At 39.6% G+C, this 27,945-nt stretch overlaps 1 protein-coding gene across 1 annotated transcript in view; it reads left to right on the forward strand.

Moving 5' to 3' along the window:
• Positions 1-27,339, forward strand: part of slc39a10 (solute carrier family 39 member 10) — a 71,993-nt gene extending 44,654 nt beyond the window's left edge. The window contains exons 6-12 of the mRNA XM_062067605.1: positions 8,033-8,208; positions 10,932-11,090; positions 12,048-12,156; positions 12,228-12,521; positions 14,922-15,002; positions 22,543-22,733; positions 24,512-27,339. Coding sequence (XP_061923589.1) covers positions 8,033-8,208; positions 10,932-11,090; positions 12,048-12,156; positions 12,228-12,521; positions 14,922-15,002; positions 22,543-22,733; positions 24,512-24,664 — 1,163 coding nt within the window. The 3' untranslated portion in view covers positions 24,665-27,339. The remainder of the gene's footprint in view (positions 1-8,032; positions 8,209-10,931; positions 11,091-12,047; positions 12,157-12,227; positions 12,522-14,921; positions 15,003-22,542; positions 22,734-24,511) is intronic.
• Positions 27,340-27,945: the final 606 nt, after the last annotated feature.

Here is a 27,945-nt window from a genome sequence, read left to right on the forward strand (position 1 = left end):
GGTGGGAGGAAGCCGGAGTACCCGGAGGGAACCCACGCAGTCACGGGGAGGACATGCAAACTCCACACAGAAAGAACCCGAGCCCAGGATCGAACCTAGGACCTTCGTATTGTGAGGCAGATGCACTAACCCCTCTTCCACCGTGCTGCCCAGCAGCAGTTCATCATTACATAAAACAAGAGCAAACTGGTCGAAGCCTATAATATAGTTAATCCTTTTATAAGAGTTTTATACTTTAAGATTATATGTATGTCTTAAGAGTGATACTACAGAGCAGATGTTTGCGATTCACATTATTTGCTACTGTAATTCAATGTTTTTTTATTCATCAGTCTGTTATAAATTTGAGGTTCTGCTAGTATTTTAGGTGTAGAAAGGTTTACAGTAGTGTTTCATAATTTATTCATAAAAAAGCCCCTTTAAATACCAAGATGTGTGTTGTCATCATTATTGTTTAGAATGCAGATCAAGCAATTTGGTAATGCTAAAATTATCAAGTCAAACGTCAAACCTTGTTGGAGCATCACTACCCAGTGTCAAAAGTGAGATGTACAGTGCAGACAAGCACACATTTTAAAGGGTACGTAACTATTTAAAATGACTTTTTATTGCATGTATAAACATTCTCTGGGGTGCTTGTCCAAGCATCAAGTGTGAAATCCCAAGTATTTTTTATGTTAGTTGCCTATTTCTGAAGGTATTTCAGTGAACGGTTCAGATTTTGTACAATAAACATAACAATCCAGCTAATCGGAAAAATTATAACCGTCCACTCTCTATGACCAGTCATCTTTCTTAGTAAAGATCCACCACCATCTTAGCAAGTGACTACATAAAACGTTGATGACTATCATGTCATGGCCAAAAGTTAGGCAGAGCTGCAGTGTTGTTGGATGCAGGTTATTACACATGCTTACATCAGCTCTTAGCCACAGATTCATTTAACCGATGTATGTTAATCCTTCATGTGTCTTCCTTGGTCGGGAGCGTAGGGGAGCTGCACCAAGGCTGAAGTCTGTCATGTTTGACTTCAGAGATTTCTAATAACTTGTAGATACAGAAGTGCATTGATTCGCGTTGTGCTTTTCCGTGTGAATTTTTTAATGAAATATTCTGTGAAAACCATGTCATACATCAAAATCAATGAACTGATTCGATCATAACTTGCTTGCCATGTTGCAGTGTGCTTTACACTGCCAATAACCAAACGCTCACCTTTGTCTTTTTGTCTCTGTGTCTGGGCTATGTTGACCTGTCGAGACGCGCATTCAGTCTCCCGCCCTATGAACTGTAGTCGCAAGTGGCTATGTGATCAATCCACAAACGTTATGGCCACTTCTGCTTTTGTACTTCCTGCCATGAGGGCCTTATGCCTGTTATGTGAGTGGGGACATCTGCCAGGGGAAACATTTCTTAATCCTACACCTGGTTAATGGGACAGTGACAGCTTGATTCAGCCTCTCCAAAGACTACTCTGTCAGGCATAAGACACGTTCCACATCATCTGCTCCCAAACTTCCCCACCTGGGGTCCATTAGATGTGGAGAGGCGGTGTGGCTGCCTGTGTGCTTTTTACAGTTATTAGATATTTCTCCACCTCTGGCTAGGTGTTTACTCAAGATTTATCGTAGGGTGTACTAACACGAGGTCATTCGTACTATGCTCGACTTAGTTGCGATTCCATCTTCATCTCCTGGCTCCCGCTGGCCTACGCTCACACAAGTTTAGTTTTTCTCACCATCAGTTCCACACAGTTCCCTGACTTTGTGGGTTATTTTGAGTTGTTTGAGCCGATCATTTTTATTGTGGAATAGCTATGAAATTAATTTAATGCTACAAATTCGTTTTTACACATGAATTTGGGATTTTAGTTTTGATAATTTAGTATCTGAACTTGAACTCGAGCGTGCGTCAAAGCATTCACATTGGCCAAACATGACAAACTGGAAGTGGGGAGTGTGTCCAAGCATGGTGTACAGCACCAGTGTATGTACACCCTAAGGCCCCGTTTACACTAAGCCGGATAAGGTTATCCAGGGTAAATCACACCTAACCTTATCCTTGTCTACACACAACAATGCCACCGTTTAAGACCCCCGTCCGCCGGCACAACACGACCTAGTACGCATGCACGGAAAATGCACACGTCAGTCATCTCCAGTGTTGCTTTGTGTGCAAGTTCTTAAATTTAACTTATCTGAACAATATCCAGTGTTGTGGTATTTCAATTAACTGGAATCCAGTGTGCAGTGGGGCCTTTTTGTAGTGAATCTCACCTGAGACATCATAAATTCATGAAATCTTTATTAGACAGGTAATCAATGTGATAAATAACATTTTACATCAATCAAACTAGGGATCTAGATATCTGGTCAGGACACTCCTCACTCTTTTGCCTTCACCTTCATTGTCCATTAGTTTTTGGTGACTTTATATACTCTGGACCTAGACGTCGAGTCCGCGACATACATGGCGGACAATAACTGATACAGTCTGCTTTGCCAGTCCAAATGCATTCACCGTTTTCCTCGACAGCCAGGTAATACAAAGCGCACGCTTCCTTTTTTATCACATCCATGGGAGCTCGCATTCTCGTTGTCTCTCCTTCGACAAATGGACAACATTTTTCGCTAAGTAGAAACGCAGCTGACCCGGCCGGACATTCGAAAGTTCTCTTGCCTTCTGAGAAGTGTTGTATCCGAAATAGCTGCAATCGCTTTCTTTTAAGGTATTCATGTGTGATTTCCACAAGCGTCTGTACATGTAGAAGAAGGAGAAACACGGCATGTCAAGATGACTCGCCTTCATATTTGCAGTGGTTACCTCTGAGTTATGAAACCACTTTATTATGAAGCTGGCTGTAGCGCGTTCTTTCTGATGTCACTTCCTGTGTGGGCGTGGTCTTTCTGGCGTCACTTCCTCTCCGAACTCTGTTTGTAAACTATCAATGAGTCCATACAAAGCTAAGTGCCGGAGATTCAATAATTACATGGCTGACTTACCCGTGTAAAAATTCGTCCGAGGAGGGGGACCTTAAACGCTGGTTTAGTGTGGCTGAAACGGGGCTGAGGCTAAATAATTATTCGTTTAAGGGGTTAAACAACTTAGTGTAGACATGGCCTTAGAATGCAAGGCTATTGGACTTGTAAAAATTAAGTAGTTCCATGAGCACAGTGATTCTCAAACTGTGGTACATAGGCTTTATCTAGTGGTATGCCAAAGAATCAATTAAAGTAGTGTTTTACTTTCATATACTAAAACACAGTGTTACTGTTCAAACTGTGTGTAATCTTACAGTGGCCAAAAATGTTAAATACACTTGTTAAATACAATTTCTGCCTTGTTTTAATGAATGATCAGGCCTACTACGCTACTGTATTTTAATGTTGGCCATTATGGTGGTACGTAGAGAGCCAGGTGTTTTTTGAGGTGGTACTCGTTGAACAAAGTTTGAGAACCATTGCTCTTGCAAATTCATTTTTTCAGCCTTCCAGTTGGTGTGATTGTGGCTGCTCAATAAGTCCCTTGAGGAGATACAGCTTTAGCGAAGGGCATTGTTTGAGCTTGACAGAAGCGAGCTTGTAAACAATAGAGGCCAATAAAATGCCATAGAAGAAAGGGAGCATTTCACTGGTAAAAGAACAGGACATCATGTTTTTTCCCCTCACATTGCCAACTTATCCTAATGGAAACAACATTGTAACTGTCCATGAAGATTTGAAATACATTTACATCAAGTCAACCACAAAACAATCAACATACAAGTAAAAATGTTTTTAAGCCAAAATAGTTTTGAATCATGTTTTCAATATTAGTTCAGTGAGAGTTTGTTTGAAATATTATATTGTATCAGATGATTCACTGATCATTATCTTCAAATTAGCATCATAACTCCTCTGGTTTCTTAGGAGAGGATAGACTTTATTATTATATATAATTATTATTGGGAAAATTATGTGTTTGCACTGCAGGTTCAAAAAGTCTTTGAAAATTACCGTAGGTAAAAACATGATGAAGTGGTTGCTGGTTGCGTCAGTTCTGTGCTCTTTTAGTGTCTTGTATTTAATTTGTGTTCTTTGATGTTTCACACTTGTGCTTGGGTAGTCTAACATGCATACGCATGTGATTAAGATATGGTTGGTCAACATTGATTAGGTTATTGGTCCCACACTGACATAAGTGTGCACATGTGCAATCGCTTCTCCACAGTTATATATACAAAATGTCATATTGTATTTGCTTGTATTTTCCGGACTGTAAATTCGGTATAAAAGCCACAACTACTAACTTTTATAAGGAAAAAAGAAGTTTTCATGTATAGCTGCACCTAACTATAACCCTTGATTTCTGTTTTTTTTTTAAGTCAGTGTGTCAGTTTCCAATGCCTGCCTTCCAGGTCCAAGCGCTATATATATACACATAGCTTCTATTTTTGCCGATTGCAGCAACATGGTGTATCAAATCAACTAAAGTCTGCTTGTGTTGGACAGGAAAATGTCATGCACATACACAAAATACATTATCAGATTTATTTTCAAAATAAAATAGTCCGTCTTCAAGGCGGATTTTATTTTACACTTTGAAACGTCCTAATGGGCCGGGACAGGCATGAAGTCAATTTGTCAAAGGTTTTCATACGTAATTTCACCTTGTTGACGTAAATGCTGATTCTGGAGGTCCAAAATTAAAGAAGCATCTATCCATCCATCCATCTTCTTCCGCTAATCCGAGGTTGGGTCGCGGGGGCAGCAGCCTAAGCAGGGAAGCCCAGACTTCCCTCTCCCCAGCCACTTCGTCCAGCTCCTCCCAGGCCAGCCGGGAGACATAGTCTTCCCATTTTCGTGTCTTCCCGTGGCCCTTCCCGTTGGACGTGCCCTAAACACCTCCCTAGTGGCATCCTGACCAGATGCCCGAACCACCTCATCTGGCTCCTCTCGATGTGGAGGAGCAGCGGCTTTACTTTGAGCTCCTCCCGGATGACAGAGCTTCTCACCCTATCTCTAAGGGAGAGACCTGCCACCCGGCGGAGGAAACTAATTTCGGCCGCCTGTACCCGTTATCTTGCCCTTTCGATCATAAACCATACTTAATGACCATAGGTGAGGATGGGAACGTAGATCGACCGGTAAATTGAGAGCTTTGCCTTCCGGCTCTGCTCCTTCGTCACCACAATGGATCTATACAGCGTCCGCATTACTGAAGACGGCGCACCGATCCGCCTGTCGATCTCACGATCCACTCTTCCTTCACTCGTGAACAAGACTCCGAGGTACTTGAACTCCTCCACTTGGGGCAAGATCTCTTCCCCAACCCGGAGATGGCACTACACACTTTTCCGGGCGAGAACCGTGGAGGTGCTGATTCCCATCACAGTCGCTTCACACTCAGATGCGAACCGATCCAGTGAGAGCTGAAGATCCTGGTCAGATGAAGCCATCAGGACCACATCATCTGCAAAAAGCAGAGACTTAATCCTGCAGCCACCTAACCAGATCCCTTCAACGCCCTGACTGCGCCTAGTAATTCTGTCCATAAAAGTTATGAACAGAATCGGTGACAAAGGGCAGCCTTGGCAGAGTCCAACCCTCACTGGAAACGTGTCCGACTTACTGCCGGCAATGCGGGCCAAGCTCTGACACAGATCATATAGGGAGCGGACAGCCACAATCAGACAGTCTGATACCCCATACTCTCTGAGCACTCCCCACAGGACTTCCCGGGGGGACACGGTCGAATGCCTTCTCTAAGTCCACAAAGCACAGGTAGACTGGTTGGGCAAACTACCATGCACCCTCAAGGACCCTGCCGAGAGTATAGAGCTGGTCCACAGTTCCACGACTAGGACGAAAACCACATTGTTCCTCCTGAATCCGAGGTTCGACTATCCGGCGTAGCCTCCTCTCCAGTACACCTGAATAGACCTTACCGGGAAGGCTGAGGAGTGGGATCCCATGATAATTAGAACACACCCTCTGGTGAAAGAAGCATGTACAGGCATATCACGGGGAGCTTTGTGCACATATGGGGTCTTGTGTCAAATGCTAGCTAATATGGGGGCTGTAGAAGCAGGGGCGTTGTTTGTAGCAGTTGTGTGTGTCTAAAACGCTCGCCAGGGATGATGTTCCTGTTGTTGCTTGCTACAAAAAAAATAAAGTCGTCGTCCTGCAAGTCAAAACTTGTGTCTTTTAAACGAGTCAAGTCAGTGCTGTCAGGCATGCCCGCCTGTGGGTATTGATGGACGGCAAAACTTGAGATATTTTGCAGTGTTTACTTTATCACATGATAATGCATGGATTCGCGAGATCTCGTAAAAGTCAGCACTATTTTGCCGCACGGCGGAGCTGCAACAGAACAGCGGTGGGGATTACCGGATGCCAAATAGTGGTACCGTTCTGATTACGCACCGCAGCTGTGAGGCATCCTGTGGAAATCAGGTGTAAGACGCAGATATATACCAGTACGTTGTGAAATTAGATATTTACACAGAAAGATTTTGTAAATGTTTATTTACATGCCTTAATTGTTTCTAAACCGTGCCTGTAACACTGCAGTAAAATGGACGATCAAACAAAACAGAAAAGTAATAGATTTTTTTATTCATTCTTTATGAGATGAAGATGAATTTCTCTTTTTTTTAAATAAAGTTCAAGGTGATCAGGATTCTTCTTCCTTGTACTTTGTAAACACTTTTGACCAATTTCTTAAAGTAGATTATTTTAGTACTTTGATGTTTTTGCTTAATCTGTTCCATAATTTAGCCTTTAGCAGAGAAAAATCCATAGATTAGCCCACTTTTGTATAAGCCGCAGGGTTCAAAGCATGGGAAAACATCCATCCATCCATTTTCTACCGCTTATTCCCTTCAGGGTCGCGGGGGGCGCTGGAGCCTATCTCAGCTACAATCGGGCGGGAGGCGGTGTACACCCTGGACAAGTCGCCACCTCATCGCAGGGCCAACACAGATAGACAGACAACATTCACACTCACATTCACGCACTAGGGCCAATTTAGTGTTGCCAATCAACCTATCCCCAGGTGCGTGTCTTTGGAGGTGGGAGGAAGCCGTAGTACCTGGAGGGAACCCACGCAGTCACGGGGAGAACATGCAAACTCCACACAGAAAGATCCCGAGCCCGGGATTGAACCCAGGACTACTCAGGACCTTCGTATTGTGAGGCAGACGCACTAACCCCTCTGCCACCGTGCTGCCTGGGAAAAACATAGCAACTTAAAAATAAAAAGTGCTTTTTCATTTATGTGATTGTTCCTCCACATCGATGAGAAATGGTAAAGGGATGAACATCTAGAGATAGAATTGTCATGTGTAGATAAGACAAATGCACCGACAGCCACCTGCATGTGTAATCCTGAAGACCCTGATTATAAGAGACTCCATCCCATCTCCAAAGTTTTATATTCAGGTCAATACAGTATACATAACATGTATCATCCATATTATAATATTATTAACTATTTTCTGACTATTTAATTTGAACTTTTTCACTTATTTACAGCATGGTGGTTTTCTCTGTTGTTCTCCAGTCTACCGGCAGTAAGGTGTGCATTACATGCCTAGAGTGTTTCAGTCAATAAAAAGCCTATAGCCAAATGTCACTGGTGAAGAATCCAGCTTCGGTTAAGCAAACGCACCATCACTGGTGTGACATTGAATTTCATACTACATTAAGCATTTTGTCCTCTGTGACCAAATCGTCGTAAACTTTTTCGCTTTGGCCTTGTGCTGTTTTGACAGTTTAAATGATAGCGCACCTTTCTCACGCTGCTCTGCCTTATGTCTTCCATCAACAGCGCAGCAAGTAGAAATTTGCTGAAGTGTCACTTTAAGTTTCCTGCTTTAGGCCTTGTGTCATCACAAGGACATTTGGATTGAAAACCCTCGAAGAGATACTTTTTTACCACTTTGTAGTAATAAAAGGAAGAACTCCCTCAGCCAGCAAAAAAGTTTTCTTGATGGGATCCAAAGACACAAATACTGATTCAGATTATTTTTTTATTCTCTCCCTGTCTCCAGTGTGGACCTGGGTGTGGGGCTTTGTGTCCATCACCATCATAAGCCTGCTGTCTCTGCTGGGTGTTGTTCTCGTGCCCATCCTCAACCAGTCCTGCTTCAAGTTCCTTCTCACCTTTCTTGTAGCCCTGGCTGTGGGCACACTCAGCGGAGACGCGCTCCTTCATCTGCTGCCTCATGTGAGTTCAAAGTAGATAGATTGTCGAGGTGCTGTAATATAGTTATTTGAAGTGAAGTGAATTATATTTTATACAGCGCTTTTTCTCTAGTGACTCAAAGCGCTTTACATAGTGAAACCCAATATCTAAGTTCCATTTAAACCAGTGTGGGTGGCACTGGGAGCAGGTGGGTAAAGTGTCTTGCCCAAGGACACAACAGCAGCGACTAGGATGGCGGAAGCGGGGATCGAACCTGCAACCCTCAAGTTGCTGGCACGGCCACTCTACCAACCGAGCTATACCGCTATATATTTGAGGGCTGCACTTGAGATCATCTTCACCTGTGCAATACTGAAATACAATGGAACCTTGTTCTCCGAACTTAATGGGTTCTTCTAGTGGTTCGCCAACCGAAACGTTCGTACAGTAAAGCAGAGTTCCCCAAAAGAATCAATGTTACAATGAAAAATTGGTTGTAACCTTGACAGAAAATTCCCATTTTAATTTAAAAAAAAAAAAACCTGTACACTTTCAAGGTGTGTGTATATAAATGTGTATATATTTATATATGTCTGTGTATATGTGTGTGTATGTATGTATGTATGTATGTATGTATATATATATATATATATATATACACACACACACACACACACACACACACACACACACACAGTCGTGGTCAAAAGTTTACATACACTTTTAAAGAACATAATGTCATGGCTGTCTTGAGTTTCCAATAATTTTTACAAATCTTATTTTTTGTGATAGAGGGATTGGAGCACATATTTGTTTGTCACAAAAAACATTCATGAAGTTTGATTTTTTTAATGAATTTATTGTGGGTCTATTGAAAATGTGACCAAATCTGCTGGGTATAAAAGTATACATACAGCAATGTTAATATTTGGTTACATGTCCCTTGGCAAGTTTCACGCAATAAGGCGCTTTTGGTAGCCATCTACAAGCTTCTGGCAAGCTTCTGTATGCATTTTTGACCACTACTCTTGACAAAATTGGTGGAGTTCAGCTAAATTTGTTGGTTTTCTGACATGGACTTGTTTCTTCAGCATTGTCCACACGTTTAAGTCAGGACTTTGGGAAGGCCATTCTAAAACCTTAATTGTAGCCTAATTTAGCCATTCCTTTACCACTTTTGACGAGTGTTTGGGGTCATTGTCCTGTTGGAACACCCAACTGCGCCCAAGACATACATATATATATATATATATATATATATATATATATATATATATATATATATATATATATATATATATATATATATATATATATATATATATATACACTATGTGTGTCAAATCAAACTTTATTCATATAGCACTTACAATAAGACGAGTATAAAAAGACCAATATGTATTAACTGTCATAAATCAAAATGCATATTGTTGTCTCGTAGAAGAGGATTGCGCGTACCGTATTTCCTTGAATTGGCGCAGGGAATATAGTATTCGCACGTCTAGAATTACTGCCGGGTCAAACTCGTTTCTCAAAATAATTAACGCATGCTTGGCCTTATCGCCGGTTTATTATTGAAGCTGGATCAAATTCGTTTCGCAAAATATTAATTTTATTATCGCATGTCTATAATTTTCGCCGGGTCAAACTCGTTTCGCAAAATATTTAGCATATGGCTAGAACTTCCACCGGGTCAAATTCGTTACGTCACGAGTGACGCATCTGTCCTCATTTTCAAAATGGAGAAAGCTGCTTTCAGTAGTTTACAATCGCACAAAGGAAAAAAGATAAAGAGCTTTTCAGTAGGATTTAAGGTTCAAGCTATTGAATACCGGTACAGTATGCTAAAGAGAACAGTAAGCAGCTATGTTTTATTAATATACCGTAGCTGCGTGTGTGAAATACTGTATAAGTCATTAAATGACTCCCGCCTCCTGGTGGTAGAGGGCGCTGCCGCGCTAGTGATCCTTCTTGAGACTTCCTGTACTGCAGAAGAAGTGAACACACGCAGCAAGAGATTTATTTTTTCCCTCTGCCTGAACTTTTAACATGGAGGATTACAGTTTTCTAAACTGGACTTTCAATCGAAGCAGGAGGTAATAATTAAAGGAATATCTCCATCGAAACAGAGACTTTTAAAACTGAAGAAAGAAAATAAGGAAGACTTCTATAAACAAGTTATCGATGCTTTTGGTCAGAAGGAGCTGCAAATGGACTCCATTTATAAGTACAGGTAAGACCATAATAACGTTTTTTTTAATTAAATGTGCTTTTCATGATGGTATGCTTACATCACACTCAAAGCGCACGCCTAAATTTTATGGATTCCTTTTGGTAAACGCCGGAGTGAGAAGAGGTTTTAAAATAATTACCGCATGCACGGCCATCCCGCCGGTTTCCGGTAAACGCAGGTGTGACAGGAGGTTTTAAATTAATTAACGCCCCTGCGGCTATTCAAGGAAATACGGTATATCTGCTGTCTTCATACATCCTGGTACTAATGGACGTTCAATGCATCTGAACCGTGATCAATGAACTGTGTGACAATTTAATAAAAAATGCATTTATAATATAGCAGCTATCAATTGATTTTTTTTCCACAGTAATATCAAACGGTCACGCTCCCACACGCAGGTTGAATGGGAGAATATTAAGTGAAACGTGTGTAACTTCAAGCGCATACATAACAATAGAGTACAAACAGGAGAATATATCCCTATGTCTATCTTCTACCCTAAACTTTCACTTTCTCATACTGTCGATAGTCTCAAGGGCAGCATGACCACAGTGACCCGAGCCATGGCACCGATCTGGCAACCGACTTTGATGGAGTGTGGAAGGGCCTGACTGCGTTGGCCGGCATTTACTTTCTCTTCATTATCGAACACTGTATCGGCATGTTTAAGCACTACAAGGATCAACAGGTGAGTAAAACAGCACCTCGCTAAGGCTGACGTCCTCACTGCTGCCAGGTTCAGATGGAAAATCCTTTATAGCATTTCGATGCACAGTTTAAGCTTTGAATTATAGATGTCCGATGATGGCTTTTTTGCCGATATCCGATATTCCGATATTGTCCAACTCTTAATTACCGATTCCGATATCAACCGATACCGATATATACAGTCGTGGAATTAACACTTTATTATGCCTAATTTTGTTGTGATGCCCCGCTGGATGCATTAAACAATGTAACTTTACCATGAATTGATTAACGTGGATGGGGTTAAGGGGCGGGGTTTGGTGGTAGCGGGGGGGTGTATATTGTAGCGTCCCGGAAGAGTTAGTGCTGCAAGGGGTGCTGCAAGGGGTTCTGGGTATTTGTTCTGTTGTGTTTATGTTGTGTTACGGTGCGGATGTTCTCCCGAAATGTGTTTGTCATTCTTGTTTGGTTTGGGTTCACTGTGTGGCGCATATTTGTAACAGTGTTGAAGATGTTTATACGGACACCCTCAGTGTGACCTGTATGTCTGTTGATCAAGTATGCATTGCATTCACTTATGTGTGTGTAAAAGCCGCATATATTATGTGTGTGAGCCGGCACGCTGTTTGTATGGAGGAAAAGCAGACGTGACGACAGGTTGTAGAGGACGCTAAAGGCAGTGCCTTTAAGGCACGCCCCCAATAGTTTTGTCCGGGTGGAAATCGGGAGAAATTCTGGAGAATGGTTGCCCCAGGAGATTTTCAGGAGGGGCACTGAAATTCGGGAGTCTCACAGGAAAATCGGGAGGTTGAAACCGATACCGATAATTTCCGATATTACATTTTAAAGCATTTATCGGCCGATAATATCGGCAGGCCAATATTATCGGACATCTCTACTTTGAATTGAAAGTTGCGGTGAGATGTCATTCACTAATGTATGTATTTCTGCTTGGAAGGGCATGAAGAAAGCGAGTAAAGAGGGAAAGATTGGAAGCAAGTTGTCGGATCACAGATTAAGTCACTGCTCAGATGCAGAATGGGTTCACTTGAAGGTGCTCAGTGATGGTGAGTCGTGTTCAGTCAGACCCTCCAAAGAGTAAACAGCCACACGTTGACTGACATCTCTATTCCTTTAGACCCTGACAGCAGCACCGTCCCCTGTGACAATGATCACAATGACACTCAACTCACAGAGCTTCAGATACTTGACTCTCCCACCAACAAGACGCCACTGAACGCTGCAAACTCCAAGGCGTCACCCACGAAGGTGAATGGACACAAGGCCAAGGTGCACAGTCACGGACACGGCCACTCGCATGGTGGGAACTGCCACTCAGATCAGGAGATGAAGGACGCTGGTATAGCCAGCATCGCCTGGATGGTCATCATGGGCGATGGCATGCATAACTTCAGTGATGGGCTGGCCATAGGTAAATAACAATGTCGATGTTGTTTTTCATTCAAATTGTACATGGCACAAAAAGTCTGGTCGCCTGTTTATTTGCACACAAAATATGTATGCCGCTTCCATTTTGGACTTTTCCAGAGATTAAGTAAAGCACAACTTCCATTCAGCACAAATAATAAACCTCCACTGTCAACACTCAAATTATGCTCGCAACTTAAAGAAAAACAAAAAGCAGAGAGACAGCTTGGTTCTTAAAATATTCGAATGTCGGGGTACTCGTAAATTAAGGTTTCACTTTTGTACTTGTATTTTTGATTGAACATGTTCAAATTAGTGCTGTCAAATTATTATTTTTTTTAAATCCGATTGATCACACTTTTAATTTTGGATTATTCCTGATTATTCACAGGTTATTACTCACTCGCATAATTTAAACAAACTTTTACTAATGACCACAATGTTTAGTGCGGCGCACCCCACTATCCTCTCACTCTCCGGCGCGACTATAAATAGTCTCATTTGTCTATAAAATTGTTATGAGTACACCTCTGCATAACATTGTATTCTTATTACAATTAAAGAAAACAAAGACAAACATAAATAAACTCACAACAAGGAATACATGTATTAACATTGTTTTTTGTCTGTAACGGAAAAGATTTGCCTGAAAAAAATCCTTATTTAAACTACATACTCTTTTTTTACTAACTTGAGCTATTTGACCCTGAAAATCTAAATTAAATAATGAATAATAAATTAACATTAACTTAACTTAACTTAATTAATCAACATTAACTCAGGAGCACAATATAAAACACTTTAACCTACAAACAATTAATGCAACAATTTGTGCTAATTCTTTTTTTTTTTATAAAAATGAGGGAGTCTAGATTAATAGCTAATATGAGCACTTTTTGCAGTGCACAGCTTTTATAAGCAGGTCTGAAATATGATACTGATAAAGCATGTTCCCCGGGTCCCCTGGCATTCTACCATGTCCCTCCCAGGGGCGCCCGCCCCACTATTTGAGAAGGACTGTCATTCAGGAACCTTTTTAAATGTTTTACTTGAATGTACGTCATTCATTTGTTTAAAACTTGCTAACAGTTTTATCAAATTTTTGAGTCGGTGTCTCCCCACTCATCTTTGCACTGACAGATGCATACACCGTATACCAATCCGTGCTGCCTTTCAGGTAACCATCTGCGGTTAAGGTAAAATAACGTACTGTAGTTTCCGGACTGAAAAGCGCAGACTTACTGCCACACCCACTACATTTTAGAAGAATAAAAATATGTTTCCGTATATTAGCCGCACCGGACTATAAGCTGCAAATATATACGTTGTGAATTGAGTTATTTACACAGATACATTTTGTAAATGTTTATTTACATACCTTAATTGTTTCTAAACAATGTCTGTAACACAGCAGTAAAACGGATGATCAAACAAAACAGAAGTCATCGTCATGGACCCACTAGCTGCGGAAGCTAGCTCTCCAATCAGCTAAACAGACTCAATAAGTTCCCGGTGACGTCTTGGTGAATTTACTGAGGAATTTCTGAAACTGAAAGAATAAAAAAAGAATGCCGTTGTAATTTAGTTATACTAAGACAGACACTCGTAAACAAGTTAGTATATTAGCTAATGCTAAAGACCCGAGCGTTATTTCATTACGATTGCACGTATAAATATGCATGAAAAAACCCTTACAGACAAAAGAAATGGGACGGTTTAGTAAGTATGAATTGTTTTAGTTATATTGTGAAACTAACAAAGGTTGCTTGGAAGGATAATGAAGAATAATTTTGAGCAGAAACGCTATGGACGTTTTGTACATTTCCAAATCGCAGCACCTGCAGTGAGCAAACCTGTCTAAAAACACACCATTTCAGTCCTCTGCTTGGGTTTAATGAAAACTATTGAACACAAAACATTATGGCAATTAGCAAAAACAAAAATCCATAAAGTATCCACACTGTTTTATAAGCCGCAGGGTTCAAAGTGTAAGAAATAAATAGTGGCTTATAGTCCTTGATGGTGTTGCATGACTAATCTACATATACAGGTATACATAATTAATGCGATATATATATTTTTTAATCATATGAGGTAACATTTAATTTTTAACAGCCCTATTTAAAATAAATGATACAATATTTCTTCTATTTGCTGTAATTGTGGAGTATATTCTTTATAATAATTGCATATATTTCAAAATTAGGTGTTACACAAAACATCTTTGTGATGTGAGTTTATATGAGTGTTTTGTTAAAAGTTAATATGCAGAGAAAGTTAGTGTTGTGTGCGCTCTGTCAACACAAACTTGCGAACACTTCCGCAAAGTTGCTTCTCCCTCTGAAGATTCAAATTTGCCTTCCAGATCTCTCTGACATTGTGAACCTTTCCCCCCCTCCCTCAGGCGCTGCATTCAGCGCAAACCTCACAGGAGGCATCAGTACTTCAGTGGCTGTTTTCTGCCATGAACTACCTCATGAACTTGGTAAGTGCTGCTCACAGAGACCACCCATAAAATATAAACACATGTCACTTTCTTGCACCGGTGCCCACGTCACTTGTTTAGCGAGCAGAACAAAAGGTGCGCTACCTCATGTGAAACACCTCTTTTCCTCATGAACTTTAATCCAGGCAGGTCCCGTGACCCTTTGTACCATGAAACCTTTTAAAAACGCCCCCGCGTTGCTCTCCACGCTCCGGAAAATAGATTTTGTCTGACTGCACTCGAGCGGCTTGTCAAAGTGAGGCTGAAGCGCTGCGCTTGTTGTTCAATGCTATGTGAATCAAAAATGGCACAGGTGCCGCAGCCTTCATTTGCATTCTGTCTGTTCTCTCCGAGGACCGTTTCCACTCTGCAACAGTGAACATTTCTGTTCGGAGCTTCGCTTTTTCAGTCACAGCATTCTCCTCCCTTTTGTTTACGCCGAGAGGAAAAGTTGGCAAGAGTAACAAAGCATTGTGTCCAATCACACATGATTAGTAATCATGATGTACATTAGTAGTGTCAGGTAGAGCAGTGTTTTTCATTGTAATGACCATCCTCGACCTTGTGCGGCTTATTTCAAGCGTCGAAATAGGACACAGCTGAGGTACACAGTACATGGCATCATTGTCCATTTAATTCAAATGAGCTGCATGATGCTTAAAGTTGCTCACTTTGTTAGAATTGTGTCTATTATTCACTATGTTCACTATATTCCCTATGTAAGACAAAAATACACGTTTTTGATTCATGAATGATACATTTACAAAATGATTATGCTTAGATCTAAAATACTGGTCAAAATTACCCAAAGATGTATTGCACCAAACAATGTGAGGATTGTTTCATTTAATTAACAAACATTTGTATACCTTTATTTGACACAAAACCTGTAAAAGGTAAAAAACGGATTAAAAAAAAAAACGCAAAAACTTAATGTTATTGTTTTTTATTTTCCTATTGTTATTTTAAGTTATTGTTATTGTTGTTGTTATTATTAAATAACTGGTCGTTTATTAATTTCGAAATTATACCTAAGTTTAAAAAAAAAAAACTATATTCAAAGTTGAGTTTTGGTGGTGCAATAAATACTCATGTTTTCAAATTAAGGAATAATCGTGATTACGACATCAATCAAAATAACCGTCATTATTTTTTTCCCCATAATCGTCCAGCCCTACTTTATAGAATAGAATAGAGCGACTCCCATCCCCTCCATTTTTAGCACAGTGTTTATTTACTAGTTAGAATGCATAAGAATAAAAATGTGTTTTGTCTTACATAAGGATCGTAAATGATGGGCAAAATTCCAAAAACATGCAGTGATGTGGTCATCTGTCTAAAAAAGTGAAACCTGTTATTAGTCACCTTTTGTAAAAATTGTAAAGTTGTTTTGATGGACTGACTTTTAATGTAAGGAAAATAAGTACTTTTCTCTACATAGTGATCTATAACATTAATGGACCATCCAATATGCCTCCCATATTGTTAGCAGTACTTCTTTGCAGTGCACTAAAATGTCAAGGTATGATGTAATAATAGCGCTGCGGAGTTCTGTCAAAAATGACCACAAAAAAAACGTGTTTGTTGCAAGTTCACAAATCCGAAGCACTTAACACTTTTATGCTGACACTTTAATGCAGAAATAATTTGTTTCCTGCTTGTTTGTCTTAAAAAATGTGTCAGAAGCTAAATGTTTAATTTCCATTTCCCCTGCAGCTTCCTCTCTTAAAAGTTTATATGACAGTTTAATGTATTCATATTCATTGCCTGGGAATATTCATAACGACTGTAAGCAACTTCTTTATCTTTGTGAGTTGATCATCAAAGAGACGAGAGCAATTCCATCAGACAGGAGAGTTGGAAAGGCTGCAGCACTTTTGCAGGACCAGCATCACTGCTCAGGACTGCAATCTAGTTGTGGAGGTGGTGGGTCGCAGTCGCTGGGGGGGTGGCGTAATGACGTTGTCTAATTTGCATAATTGGCAAAGATGAGAAGCTAAATGTTTATAAATATTTAGGAACTTTCTTTGTTGCTTCTTTTTTGTCTTTTTTTGTGTAATGATGCATGCCTGTGAGCGCTTACAGATGGGGAGGGACCCGCTGGGCCACCTGCTGCTCGTTGAGAAGAGCGACACATGCTTTCATGTCAGTCTTATTCTCTGGCAGACCAGCTGCACATGAGAAGGGAGTACAATGCATACACAGCTACAGTTCCGTTATAATGTGTTCATCAGCACGAGGGCCAAATCTGTTTGTGTGGCAGGCCAATTCTATTTGTGGCAGGCCAAATTTATTTGGTTTCATAGCAGTCCAAATCTATTTGTGACAGGCCAAATCTATTTATGTCGGTCCGTATCTATTTGTGACCTTCAAAATCTACATTTATTTATGACCGACCAATTATAATTATATTTGTCAAAACGTATATCTGTTTTTGTGGTGGTCCAAATTTTATTTGTATTTTTGGCAATCCAAATCTATTTGTGGCAGACCAATTCTATTTATGGTGATCCATATCTATTTGTGGCGTTCAAAATCTATATTTATTTATGACCGACCAATTATATTTATAGGAGGCCAAATCTAATTGTAGTGATCAAAATCTACATTTATTTGTGGCATGTGTGATTTAGGGCTATATAAATAAACATTCATCATCATCATCATGTGGTCCAAATCTACGTGTGGCAGTCCAAATCTATTCATGCGGTTCAAATCTATATCTTATTGTGGCAGCCCAAATCTTTTTCTATTTGTGGCAGACCAATTCTATTTATGGCGGTCTGAATCTATTTGTGATGTCAAAATCTATATCTGTTTTTGTGGTGGTCCAAATTTTATTTGTATTTATGGCAGTTCAAACGTATTTGTTGCAGTCCAAATCTAACTGTAGTAATCAATGTTTATGTTTATTTGTGGCAGACCAAATTGTATAAATGGTGGTCCAAATCTACGTGTGGCAGTCCAAATCTATTTGTACGGTTTAAATTAATGTCTTGTGGTGGCGGTCCAAATCTCTTTTCTATTTGTGGCAGACCAATTCTATTTATGCCGGTCCAAATCCATTTGTGATTTCAAAATCTATATCTGTTTTTGTGGCGGTTCAAATTTATTTGTATTTTTGGCAGTCCAAATCAATTTGTGGCAGCTCAAAACAAATAGTGTTGGTCCAAATCTATACCTAATCATAGCAGACCAATTTTATTTACCGTGGCCCAAATATATATATATATATTTGTGGCGTTCCAGGGTTATTTCTATTTGTGGCAGGCCAAATGTATTTGTTCTTATAACAGTCCAAATCTATTTGTGGCAGGCCAAATTTAATTGTAGTGATCAAAAAGCTGGTCGGCGGACCAATTCTTTAAATGGCGGTCCAAATCTATTTGTGGCAGTCTAAATCTATATCTTTGTTTTTGTGGTGGTCCAAATCAATATCTATTTGTGGCAGACCAATTCTATTTAAAGCGGTCCAAATCAATTTGTGATGTCAAAATCTATATCTGTTTTTGTAGCGGCCCACATTTTATTGGTATTTTTGGCAGACCAATTCTATTTGTGGTGGTCCAAATCTATTTGTGGTGGTCAAAATCTATATTTATTTATGACCAACCAATTATATTTAATGGCAGTTCAAATCTATTTGTGGCGGTCCGAATCTGTCGGTTCAAATTTATACAACTTATTTAGAACTACATTTATATAACTTATTGTGGTATTCCAGATCTTTATTTATTTTTGTTTTTGTGGCGGTCCAAATCGATATCTCTTTGTGGCACACCAATTACATTTATGGTGTTCCCAAATCTATTTGTGGTCTTCCAGATTAGTTTTTTTTTTTTTTGGCAGGCTGAATCTATTTGTGGCGGTCCAAATATGTTTTGTTCATGACCAACCAATTCTATTTATGGCGGTCCAAATATTTGTGTTGTGATCTTATTGTGGCGGTGCAAGTCAATATCTATTTGTGGCAGACCAATTCTATTCATGGTGGTCAAAATCTATATTTATTTATGACTGACCAATTATATTTAATGGCAGTTCAAATCTATTTGTGGCGGTCCAAATCTGTCCATTCAAATGTATACATACAACTTATTTAGAACTACATTTATATAACTTATCGTGGTATTCCAGATCTTTATCTCTTTGTTTTTGTGGCGGTCCAAATCGATGTCTCTTTGTGGCAGACCATTTACATTTATGGTGTTCCCAAATCTATTTGTGGCCTTCAGATTAATTTTTTATTTATTTTGGCAGGCTGAATCTATTCGTGGCTGTCTAAATATATATTGTGTTCATGATCAACCAATTCTATTTATGGCGGTCCAAATATTTGTGTTGTGATTTTATTGTCGCGGTGCAAATTGATATCTATTTGTGGCAGATCATTTCTATTTATGGCATTCCAAATGTAATTGTGGCAGTCCAAATCTATATCTACATGTGGCAGGCTGAATCTGTTGCATTGGAAATCTATTTGTGGCATGACCGACCAATTCTATTTGTGGCAGGCCAAATGTAATTGTAGTGATCAAAATCTGGTCGGCAGACCAATTCTTTAAATGGCGGTCCGAATCTATTTGTGGCAGTCTTAATCTATATCTTTGTTTTTGTGGTGGTCCAAATCAATATCTATTTGTGGCAGTATGAATCTTTTTTTGCATTGTTGCGATGGAAATCTATTTGTGGCGTGACCGACCAATTATATTTATGGCAGTTCACAACCGTTTGATGTCTTATTTGTGGCAGGCTGAATCTATTTGTGGCGGTCCAGATATATTTGTGGAAGGGCACCTGACCGATGATCAGAGCAAGTGTTGGTGCCCGGAGGATGTGAGGTGTAAGAAGCAGAGCTACGGTGCCACCTAGTGTACAAAGCTGTCACAACAAGCTGCGGTCGCACACGTTATTTAATCATTGCGTGTGTTACATTTATCCGTGGCGCTCCTTTAATTGTGCTCCAGCGTTTTCTTCTCATAATCAAGAGGACCGCCGGAACAAAAGTGGCGTCTCCACAGCTCGCAAAGTTTAAGAGGATGTCGGCACGACGCCTGTCAGCCTGAGCTGGCAGGCTGACAGGCGCAGAAAAGGCGTGTGCGACTGGCAGCTGGAAGGCAGCGACGATGATTGCGAGCTTCTTTAACCGCCCGCAGTGAAGCTAATTGGCAACGAGGGCCGACCGTAATTGCGCTAGATGAGGTGACGAGGAGCGCGGCGGCGTTTTGGAAAGCGAGGAGGTTGGGAAGGGTTCATCTGGTGTTGATTGATGGCTGACAGCACAGCGCTAATTTATTCATGGCAGTAATTAGCCAAGAAAAGGGGCCACTTGTCACACATGAGGAGGAAATGTAGGCCGCCGCCTTTTTCATATTCATGGCCTCCAAGTCAGGGAGTTTCCTCTGAGACGCCTCTTTGGCTGGCCTGTTTACTTCCTGATGCTAATCACCCTCACGTGTCACCTTTGCATGCATGACCGCTAACGTGTGTGTGTGTGTGTGTGAGTGAGTGAGCGAGCGCGTGCGTGCGTTACTTAATGGGGACATCGCTCTGTTTACACTGTCACCTTTAGGGGACCTCTGACGGTGTGGGGACCAAAAAACAGGTCCCCTAGAGGGAAACCTTTTTCAATGATAGTCAGATCCATTCTGAAGATGCCTAAGTGATTTTTAAGCTTTGGCCCATAAAACACACTGCAAAAAGTCAGTGTTCAAAAACAAGAAAAAAAATATACAAAAATGAGGGGTATTTTATTTGAACTAAGCAAAATTATCTGCCAATGGAACAAGAAAATTCGGCTTGCCAAGACTTTCCAAAACAAGTAAAATTAGCTAACCTCAATGAAACCAAAAACACCTTAAAATAAGTATGTTCTCACTAATAACAAGTGCACTTTTCTTGGTAGAAAAAAAAGAGACCTTTTTGCTCAATATGTTGAAAAATATTCTTAAATGAAGTAAATGCATTATCTTGACAAATTGATATGCATACATCATGATTTTTTTTTTCATGCTTGAAGTAAGAAATTATTACTTTAAAAAAGTAGTTTTATACTTGTGAGTGTTGATGACACAGCTGTGCAACAGTTGATATTCTAGTTTCAAGCATGTTTTACTCAATATAGGTCATCAAATCTCAGCAACAAGCTGTAATATCTTACTGAGATCATTTAGGTCCAAAACCCTTAAAAGAAGTAAAACACTCTAGCATAAAATCTGCTTAGTGAAAAGAATTATCTTATCAGACAGAAAGTAAGCAGATATCACCCTTATTTGATTTGATTTGAAGTAGAACAGTTTTTTATGTTCTTTATGTTCAATGTTGTTAAAAGTAAAAATACAAGTTTAAATGAGTTTGTATTTTAATTCTGTGGTTTAAGGTAAGATAAGATAATCCTTTATTGATCCCAGAACATGGAAATTTGGGTTACTTTGTTTACGTGTTTCAAATATTGGTAAGAGAAAATTCATTTTCTTGAAAAGTGATAAATTTTTACATTTATCCTGGCATTATTTGTACCATATTTTTCAGACTATAAGTCGCAGTTTTTTTCATAGTTTGGCTGGGGGTGCGATTTATACTCAGGAGCGACTTATGTGTGAAATTATTAACACATTAGCGTACAATATCAAATAATATTATTTAGCTCATTCACGTAAGAGACTAGACGTATAAGATTTCATGGGATTTAGCGATTAGGATTGTTTGGTAAAGGTATAGCATGTTCTATATGTTTTAGTTATTTGAATGACTCTTACCATAATATGTTAAGTTAACATACCAGGCACCTTCTCAGTTGGTTATTTATGCATCATATAAAGTACACTTATTCAGCCTGTTGTTCACTATTCTTTATTTATTTTAAATTGCCTTTCAAATGTCTATTCTTGGTGTTGGCTTTTGTCAAATAAATTTCCCCAAAAAATGCGACTTATACTCCAGTGCGACTTATATGTTTTTTTCCTTCTTTATTATGCATTTTCGGCCGGTGCGACTTATACTCCGAAAAATACGGTAGTTAATCACTTCCACCTGGTCCCCATAACGAAGGTGGTTTGTCTGTGTACTTTGTTTACGTGTTTCAAATATTGGCAAAAGAGAAAAAAAACATTTCTTGAAAGGTGAAACATTTGTTATCCTGGCATTAATAGTACTGTGATTCTGTATGGTATCCATCCTTAGTTAAAACTAATATATTTTTCCATAAACAAAATCTGGTTTAGTGTTCCTTAGGATGACATTTTCATACAGCATGATTATAAAACATTATTACCTTAAAGTATGATTCACATTCAGAATGTTCCATCCTTCTATATATGGTAGTTGGAGTTGCAGACAACTTCATTACTGCTAAATAGCAGTTTTCAGTAATGTCACAGAAGATGCAGGATTTGCTTTAACATAAGTGGTGAAACGTCCTATAAGAGGACAGCTGTAGTGCTGTATTCTGAGGATCATGTCATATTTAATTTGAACTTTTTTTTTTTTTTTTTTTAAATGGTCCTCAGTAGTCACGTACAAATTTGTGTGAATTATGCAGGTGACTTTGCAGTGCTGCTGAAAGCGGGCATGTCGGTGAAGCAGGCCATTGTCTACAATCTGCTGTCGGCCCTCATGGCCTACGTGGGCATGCTGATTGGCACCAGCGTGGGCCAGTACACCGACAACGTCACCAGCTGGATCTTCGCCATCACAGCCGGAATGTTCCTCTACGTGGCTCTGGTGGACATGGTGAGACACAAACTCATACACTCCCCGGTGGCGTTCTGGCGAATTTACGAAACCGAAAGAGCGCAAAAATAAACGCCTTTGTAAGTTAATAATACTAACACAGACACTTGTAAACGTGTTGGAATATTCTAATGCTGACGGAGCTGGCTTGATTAACACTGCAAAAAGTCAATGTTCAAAAACAAGAAGAAAAAAAAAAAAAATGAGGGCGATTTTATTTGAACTAAGCAAAATTATCTGCCAATAGAACAAGAACATTTGGCTTGTCAAGACTTTCCAAAACAAGTCAAATTAGCTAACCTCGATGAACCCAAAAATACCTTAAAATAAGTATATTCTCACTAATAACAAGTGCACTTTTCTTGATAAAAAAAAAAGACCTTTTTGCTCAATATGTTGAAAAATATTCTTAAATGAATGACATAATGATATGCACCCGGCATTACATTTCTTGAAACCAGCAAACTTGTATAAAAAACTAATTTATTGTTCTTAATGGAAAGGCAACAAGGCAACCGCTTGTTACTCTCGGTGTCTACGAGAGTAAATCATATTGTCTAAAAATGCATTTCAGTCAATTAGTGCACATATATACAGCAAAATGTTTTTAATTGTAATTTTGAGGAATTTATCTGAATGTGCATGAACTATTTCTGTTCAAAATTGTCTGAAATGTTAAATGTTTAATTTTTAATAGGGATGTCCGATAATGGCTTTTTGCCGATATGCCGATATTGTCCAACTCTTTAATTACCGATACCGATATCAACCGATACCGATATATACAGTCGTGGAATTAACACATTATTATGCCTAATTTGGACAACCAGGTATGGTGAAGATAAGGTCCTTATTCAAAAAATGAATAAAATAAAATAAGATAAATAAATTAAAAACATTTTCTTGAATAAAAAAGAAAGTAAAAAAATATAGAAAGTTACATAGAATCTAGTAATTAATGAAAATTAGTAAAATTAACTGTTAAAGGTTAGTACTATTAGTGGACCAGCAACACGCACAATCATGTGTGCTTACGGACTGTATCCCTTGCAGACTGTATTAATATATAATGTAGGAACCAGAATATTAATAACAGAAAGAAACTGTGAATGGGGGAGGGAGTTTTTTTGGGTTGGTGCACTAATTGTAAGTGTATCTTGTGTTTTTTATGTTGATTTAATAAAAAAACCTATAAAAAAAAACGATACCGATAATACAAAAACCGATACCAATAATTTCCGATATTACATTTTAAAGCATTTATCGGCCGATAATATCTAACTGTCAGTTTACTGTACTGTGCCGACTGTACTACTATATGAGTACGTCTTTTCTATTGTTTCATTGAAAATAAAACAGCAAAGTCCATTTGGCTGTCATCCGTTTTAATTATGAGACACAATTGTGTCAAAGTCATGATTTTTTATTTCATGCCTGAAATAAGAAATTATTACTTTAAAAAAACAGTTTTATACTTGTGAGTGTTGATGACACAGCTTTGCAACAGTTGATATTCTAGTTTCAAGCATGTTTTACTCAATATAGGTCATCAAATCTCAGCAACAAGCTGTAATATCTTACTGAGATCATTTAGGACCAAAACCCTTAAAACAAGTAAAACACTAACATAAAATCTGCTTAGTGAGAAGAATGATCTTATCAGACAGAAAATAAGCAAATATCACCCTTATTTGAGATATTTAATCTTACTTAGATTTCAGTTTCTGCAGTGCATGGCGTGATGGTCACCTTGTGAACGTTGTCTTCCTCCCTCGCAGCTGCCAGAGATGCTGCACGGCGACAGCGAGGAGCACAAGCGCTGCCAGCTGGGTCACTTTGTGCTGCAGAACCTGGGCCTGCTGACCGGCTTCGCCATCATGCTGCTCATCGCCATCTTCGAAGACCGCATCGTTTTCGACTTTGGCTTTTAGTGTTAGTTTTTTTTTTTTTCTTTCTTTCTTTTTCAAAGAGGAAGAACGTGAAGTCTGAAGTATTAGTATTTTTCTTCTTGCCCGCGTGGTGAGTCGCGTTCAAACAACCCGTGCCTCCATTCCAGAAAATCTCATGTTTACGTGCACGCGGAGGTGCATGCTCGCCATCGTCCCGTGTGTCCGCGCGCACCTGCGGCGTGCTCGTCGTCATCCCTCATCAGGACGCCGCGTCACGGCCGAGACCCGGCCACTGGAGCGGCGCCGCAGCTGCAGCCGACGCCACCTGAAACACTTTTCGACGAGTTTAAACACCTTTTTTTTCCTCATCATTTTTCCAGTTAAAAAGTGGAACTTGTGTCAGTGGAACTTGTGTGTTTGTGTCAGTGTCCCACGCCCACACAAAACGTGGGTCGTTCTCCTTCATGATCACGCTCATTGTTTTGCAAAAGCAGATAGATAGATAGTACTTTATTGACTCCTTCATGGAGAGTCCCCTTAGGAAAATTACAATTCCAGCAGCAGTGTACAGAATTGAGATCAAATTTAAAAAGTAAATAATGGGGGTATAAATGGAAACAAAATATAAAAAATAAAAAGCAACAATGAGAATAAAAATATAACAGTAAAATAAGAATATAACAAGAGAAACTAGGCAGTAGTGAGCATGTTATGAAAATGTATTGCACTGTTATTGTTTAGTTTATTATTCTTCGGTCAACAAAATAAACAAACTGTTAAAAATTCATAGATTGAAAATGAAAATGTTGCAGAGTTATAGGGTTAGGTGCATAAATGTTCAACTTCAGCCTAAACTCTTTCGGTCTGCAACATTTTCATTTTCAATCTATGAATGTAGAACTGTTTGTTTATTTTGTTGACCATTGACCGAAGAATAATAAACTAAACACTGTTATTGTTTTGCATCCCCGGTCATCCTAGTCTTCCCCCCCAGACAGGAGTTGTACAGTCTAATGGCGTGTGGGATGTGGTGGATTGTCCAGAGCTTAAACAGCAACAAAAGTGAATTTAGTACAAAAAGTGTATTTACCCATTATCAAGTCAGATTGAGCTGTCCATGCAGACACACAAACGTCCTCCGGAGGACACACAAAAGCAATCTCTCTCGAGTCCCGGTCTCCTGCCAGTTTTATCTGTCTCTTGTGCGTCACTTCTGACGCAGATGTTTTTTCAACATCCTTGGATTCCTTAATCATACTTAAACAATCAAAACATTCTGTAGACAGGTTGGCACGACTTAATATTCACTTTTGTCCCACACCCGGGGACACAGAATAGAAGAGAAATTAAATGAGCATACATTCTTGACAGACATGAAATATAGGTCAAAGGTCAGAAATTCTACTACAGGGACAAAGGAGTTTTTTTGAGTATTAGTCCTGCACTGATTTGTGGTTGTCAGATAAATAAAATAAAAAAAAGTGGGCGTGGAAACAGGAACCGCCCCTTTAAAGCTTTTCTCACAAAATGAATAAGAAATGTCGCACAAACTGAGTAAGAAGTCCATCCATTTTCTACCGCTTGTCCCTTTTGGGGTCGCGGGGGGTGCTGGAGCCTATCTCAGCTACAATCGGGCGGAAGGCGGGGTACACCCTGGACAAGTCGCCACCTCGTCGCAGGGCCAACACAGATAGACAACATTCACACACTAGGGCCAATTTAGTGTTGCCAATCCACTTATCCCCAGGTGCATGTCTTTGGGGTAAGAAGTCAACAACCTGATTTATTTTCAGCAATTCTCTTTCACAAGCAAAGGTGCAAGCTTTTTCCCACTGATGTCGACATGACGTTCCACAAGTTCCACTGCCAGATGGTCAGCAGCTTCAATAAACATCAACATTCTCACAAAACATGCCATTCGGATTTAGGTGCGTTTGATTCGGTGACCATGGTCGTGTTTCTTTCATCAGACGGGGTGTGGCGTCACGTCGGCAACTGTCCGTGCGTTTTTGAGCGCCTAAAAAGTTTTTCCTACTTTTGACAATGGTGACTCAACCAATTATCAACAGTCAACGTTCCTCACGCGTGAAAGCCGACCTACGACCCCCACCATCGGTCTCCGCGGGGGGTGGTCATTTTCCCGTCTGAACGGACCAATGGTGTGACCTCAGTGGCTGGTGCTTGACATGACCCCCATTACCTTCCTCGCCGTCTTCGTGCTGACATTCCGTCGGTTGTTCTGCTGCTTGAACACAAGTTGTGTGTGTGTGTGTGTGTGTGTGTGTGTGATCCTGTCACTGTGTGACGCGGCGCTCCTGTGACTGATCTTACTGTAGCATGAGAGCGACGATGCATACTCGGTGTTAACTGTCAACTTCTTTGTACTGCCAACTTCCATCGTCCACACACTTTTGACTGTTTTGCTGTGAAAAAGTTGAACACTTGACGGAATCGTCCGATTCTTTGATGCGACTCGTGTTGGGGGGGGGGGACAGAATGTCGTTTTTTGTTTGGAAGTATTTTGTTGTTCTTAGTTTTGAGTAAATCGTAGTTTTTTTTTTGGTTTTAACTGTTCAAATTTCACTGACTCAAAAAAAAAAAAAATCATCCGCTAAATGAAGATCAGCCATCCCATGCTGTGTTGTAATGTCAATCTGAAATGCAACATTTGTTTGCATATCTGCCTTTTAAAAATGGACAATAAACTGAAAAGATGACTCATTTCTCATGTGTGAGAGTTTTGCAACATGTTTTTTTTTTTTGGAATGATTCACAAACAGAAAATTACGATTAAGCATAAAAATTAGGCGTGTCCCGATCATACTTGCCAACCTTGAGACCTCTGAATTCCGGAGATGGGGGGGAGCGGGGGTGTATATATTTTCAACTATATATATATATATATATATACCGTATTTTTCGGACTATAAGTCACAGTTTTTTTCATAGTTTGGTCGGGGGTGCGACTTATACTACTAAGGAGCGACTTATGTGTGAAATTAACACATAATCGTGAAATAACCGTAAAATATCAAATAATATTATTTAGCTCATTCACGTAAGAGACTAGACCAAGGGTGTCCAAAGTGCGGCCCGGGGGCCATTTGTGGCCCGCAGGTCATTTTTTAACGGCCCCACGGTACATTTTAAAAATACGATTGGAAAAAAAGTGGTATAATAGAGCAAACACAAAGCTGCCATGCAGGCTCTTTCTTTAAAAAAAAAAACTATCAAAATCAATGTTATTATGAATTATTGACCTATTCAAAGCTCCAATTACGTCACATTAAATATTCCACTTTGAGATATTTTTGGGGAAAATG

This window comes from Entelurus aequoreus, linkage group LG13, assembly GCF_033978785.1.
Source record: "Entelurus aequoreus isolate RoL-2023_Sb linkage group LG13, RoL_Eaeq_v1.1, whole genome shotgun sequence".
NCBI classification, from domain to species: domain Eukaryota; kingdom Metazoa; phylum Chordata; class Actinopteri; order Syngnathiformes; family Syngnathidae; genus Entelurus; species Entelurus aequoreus.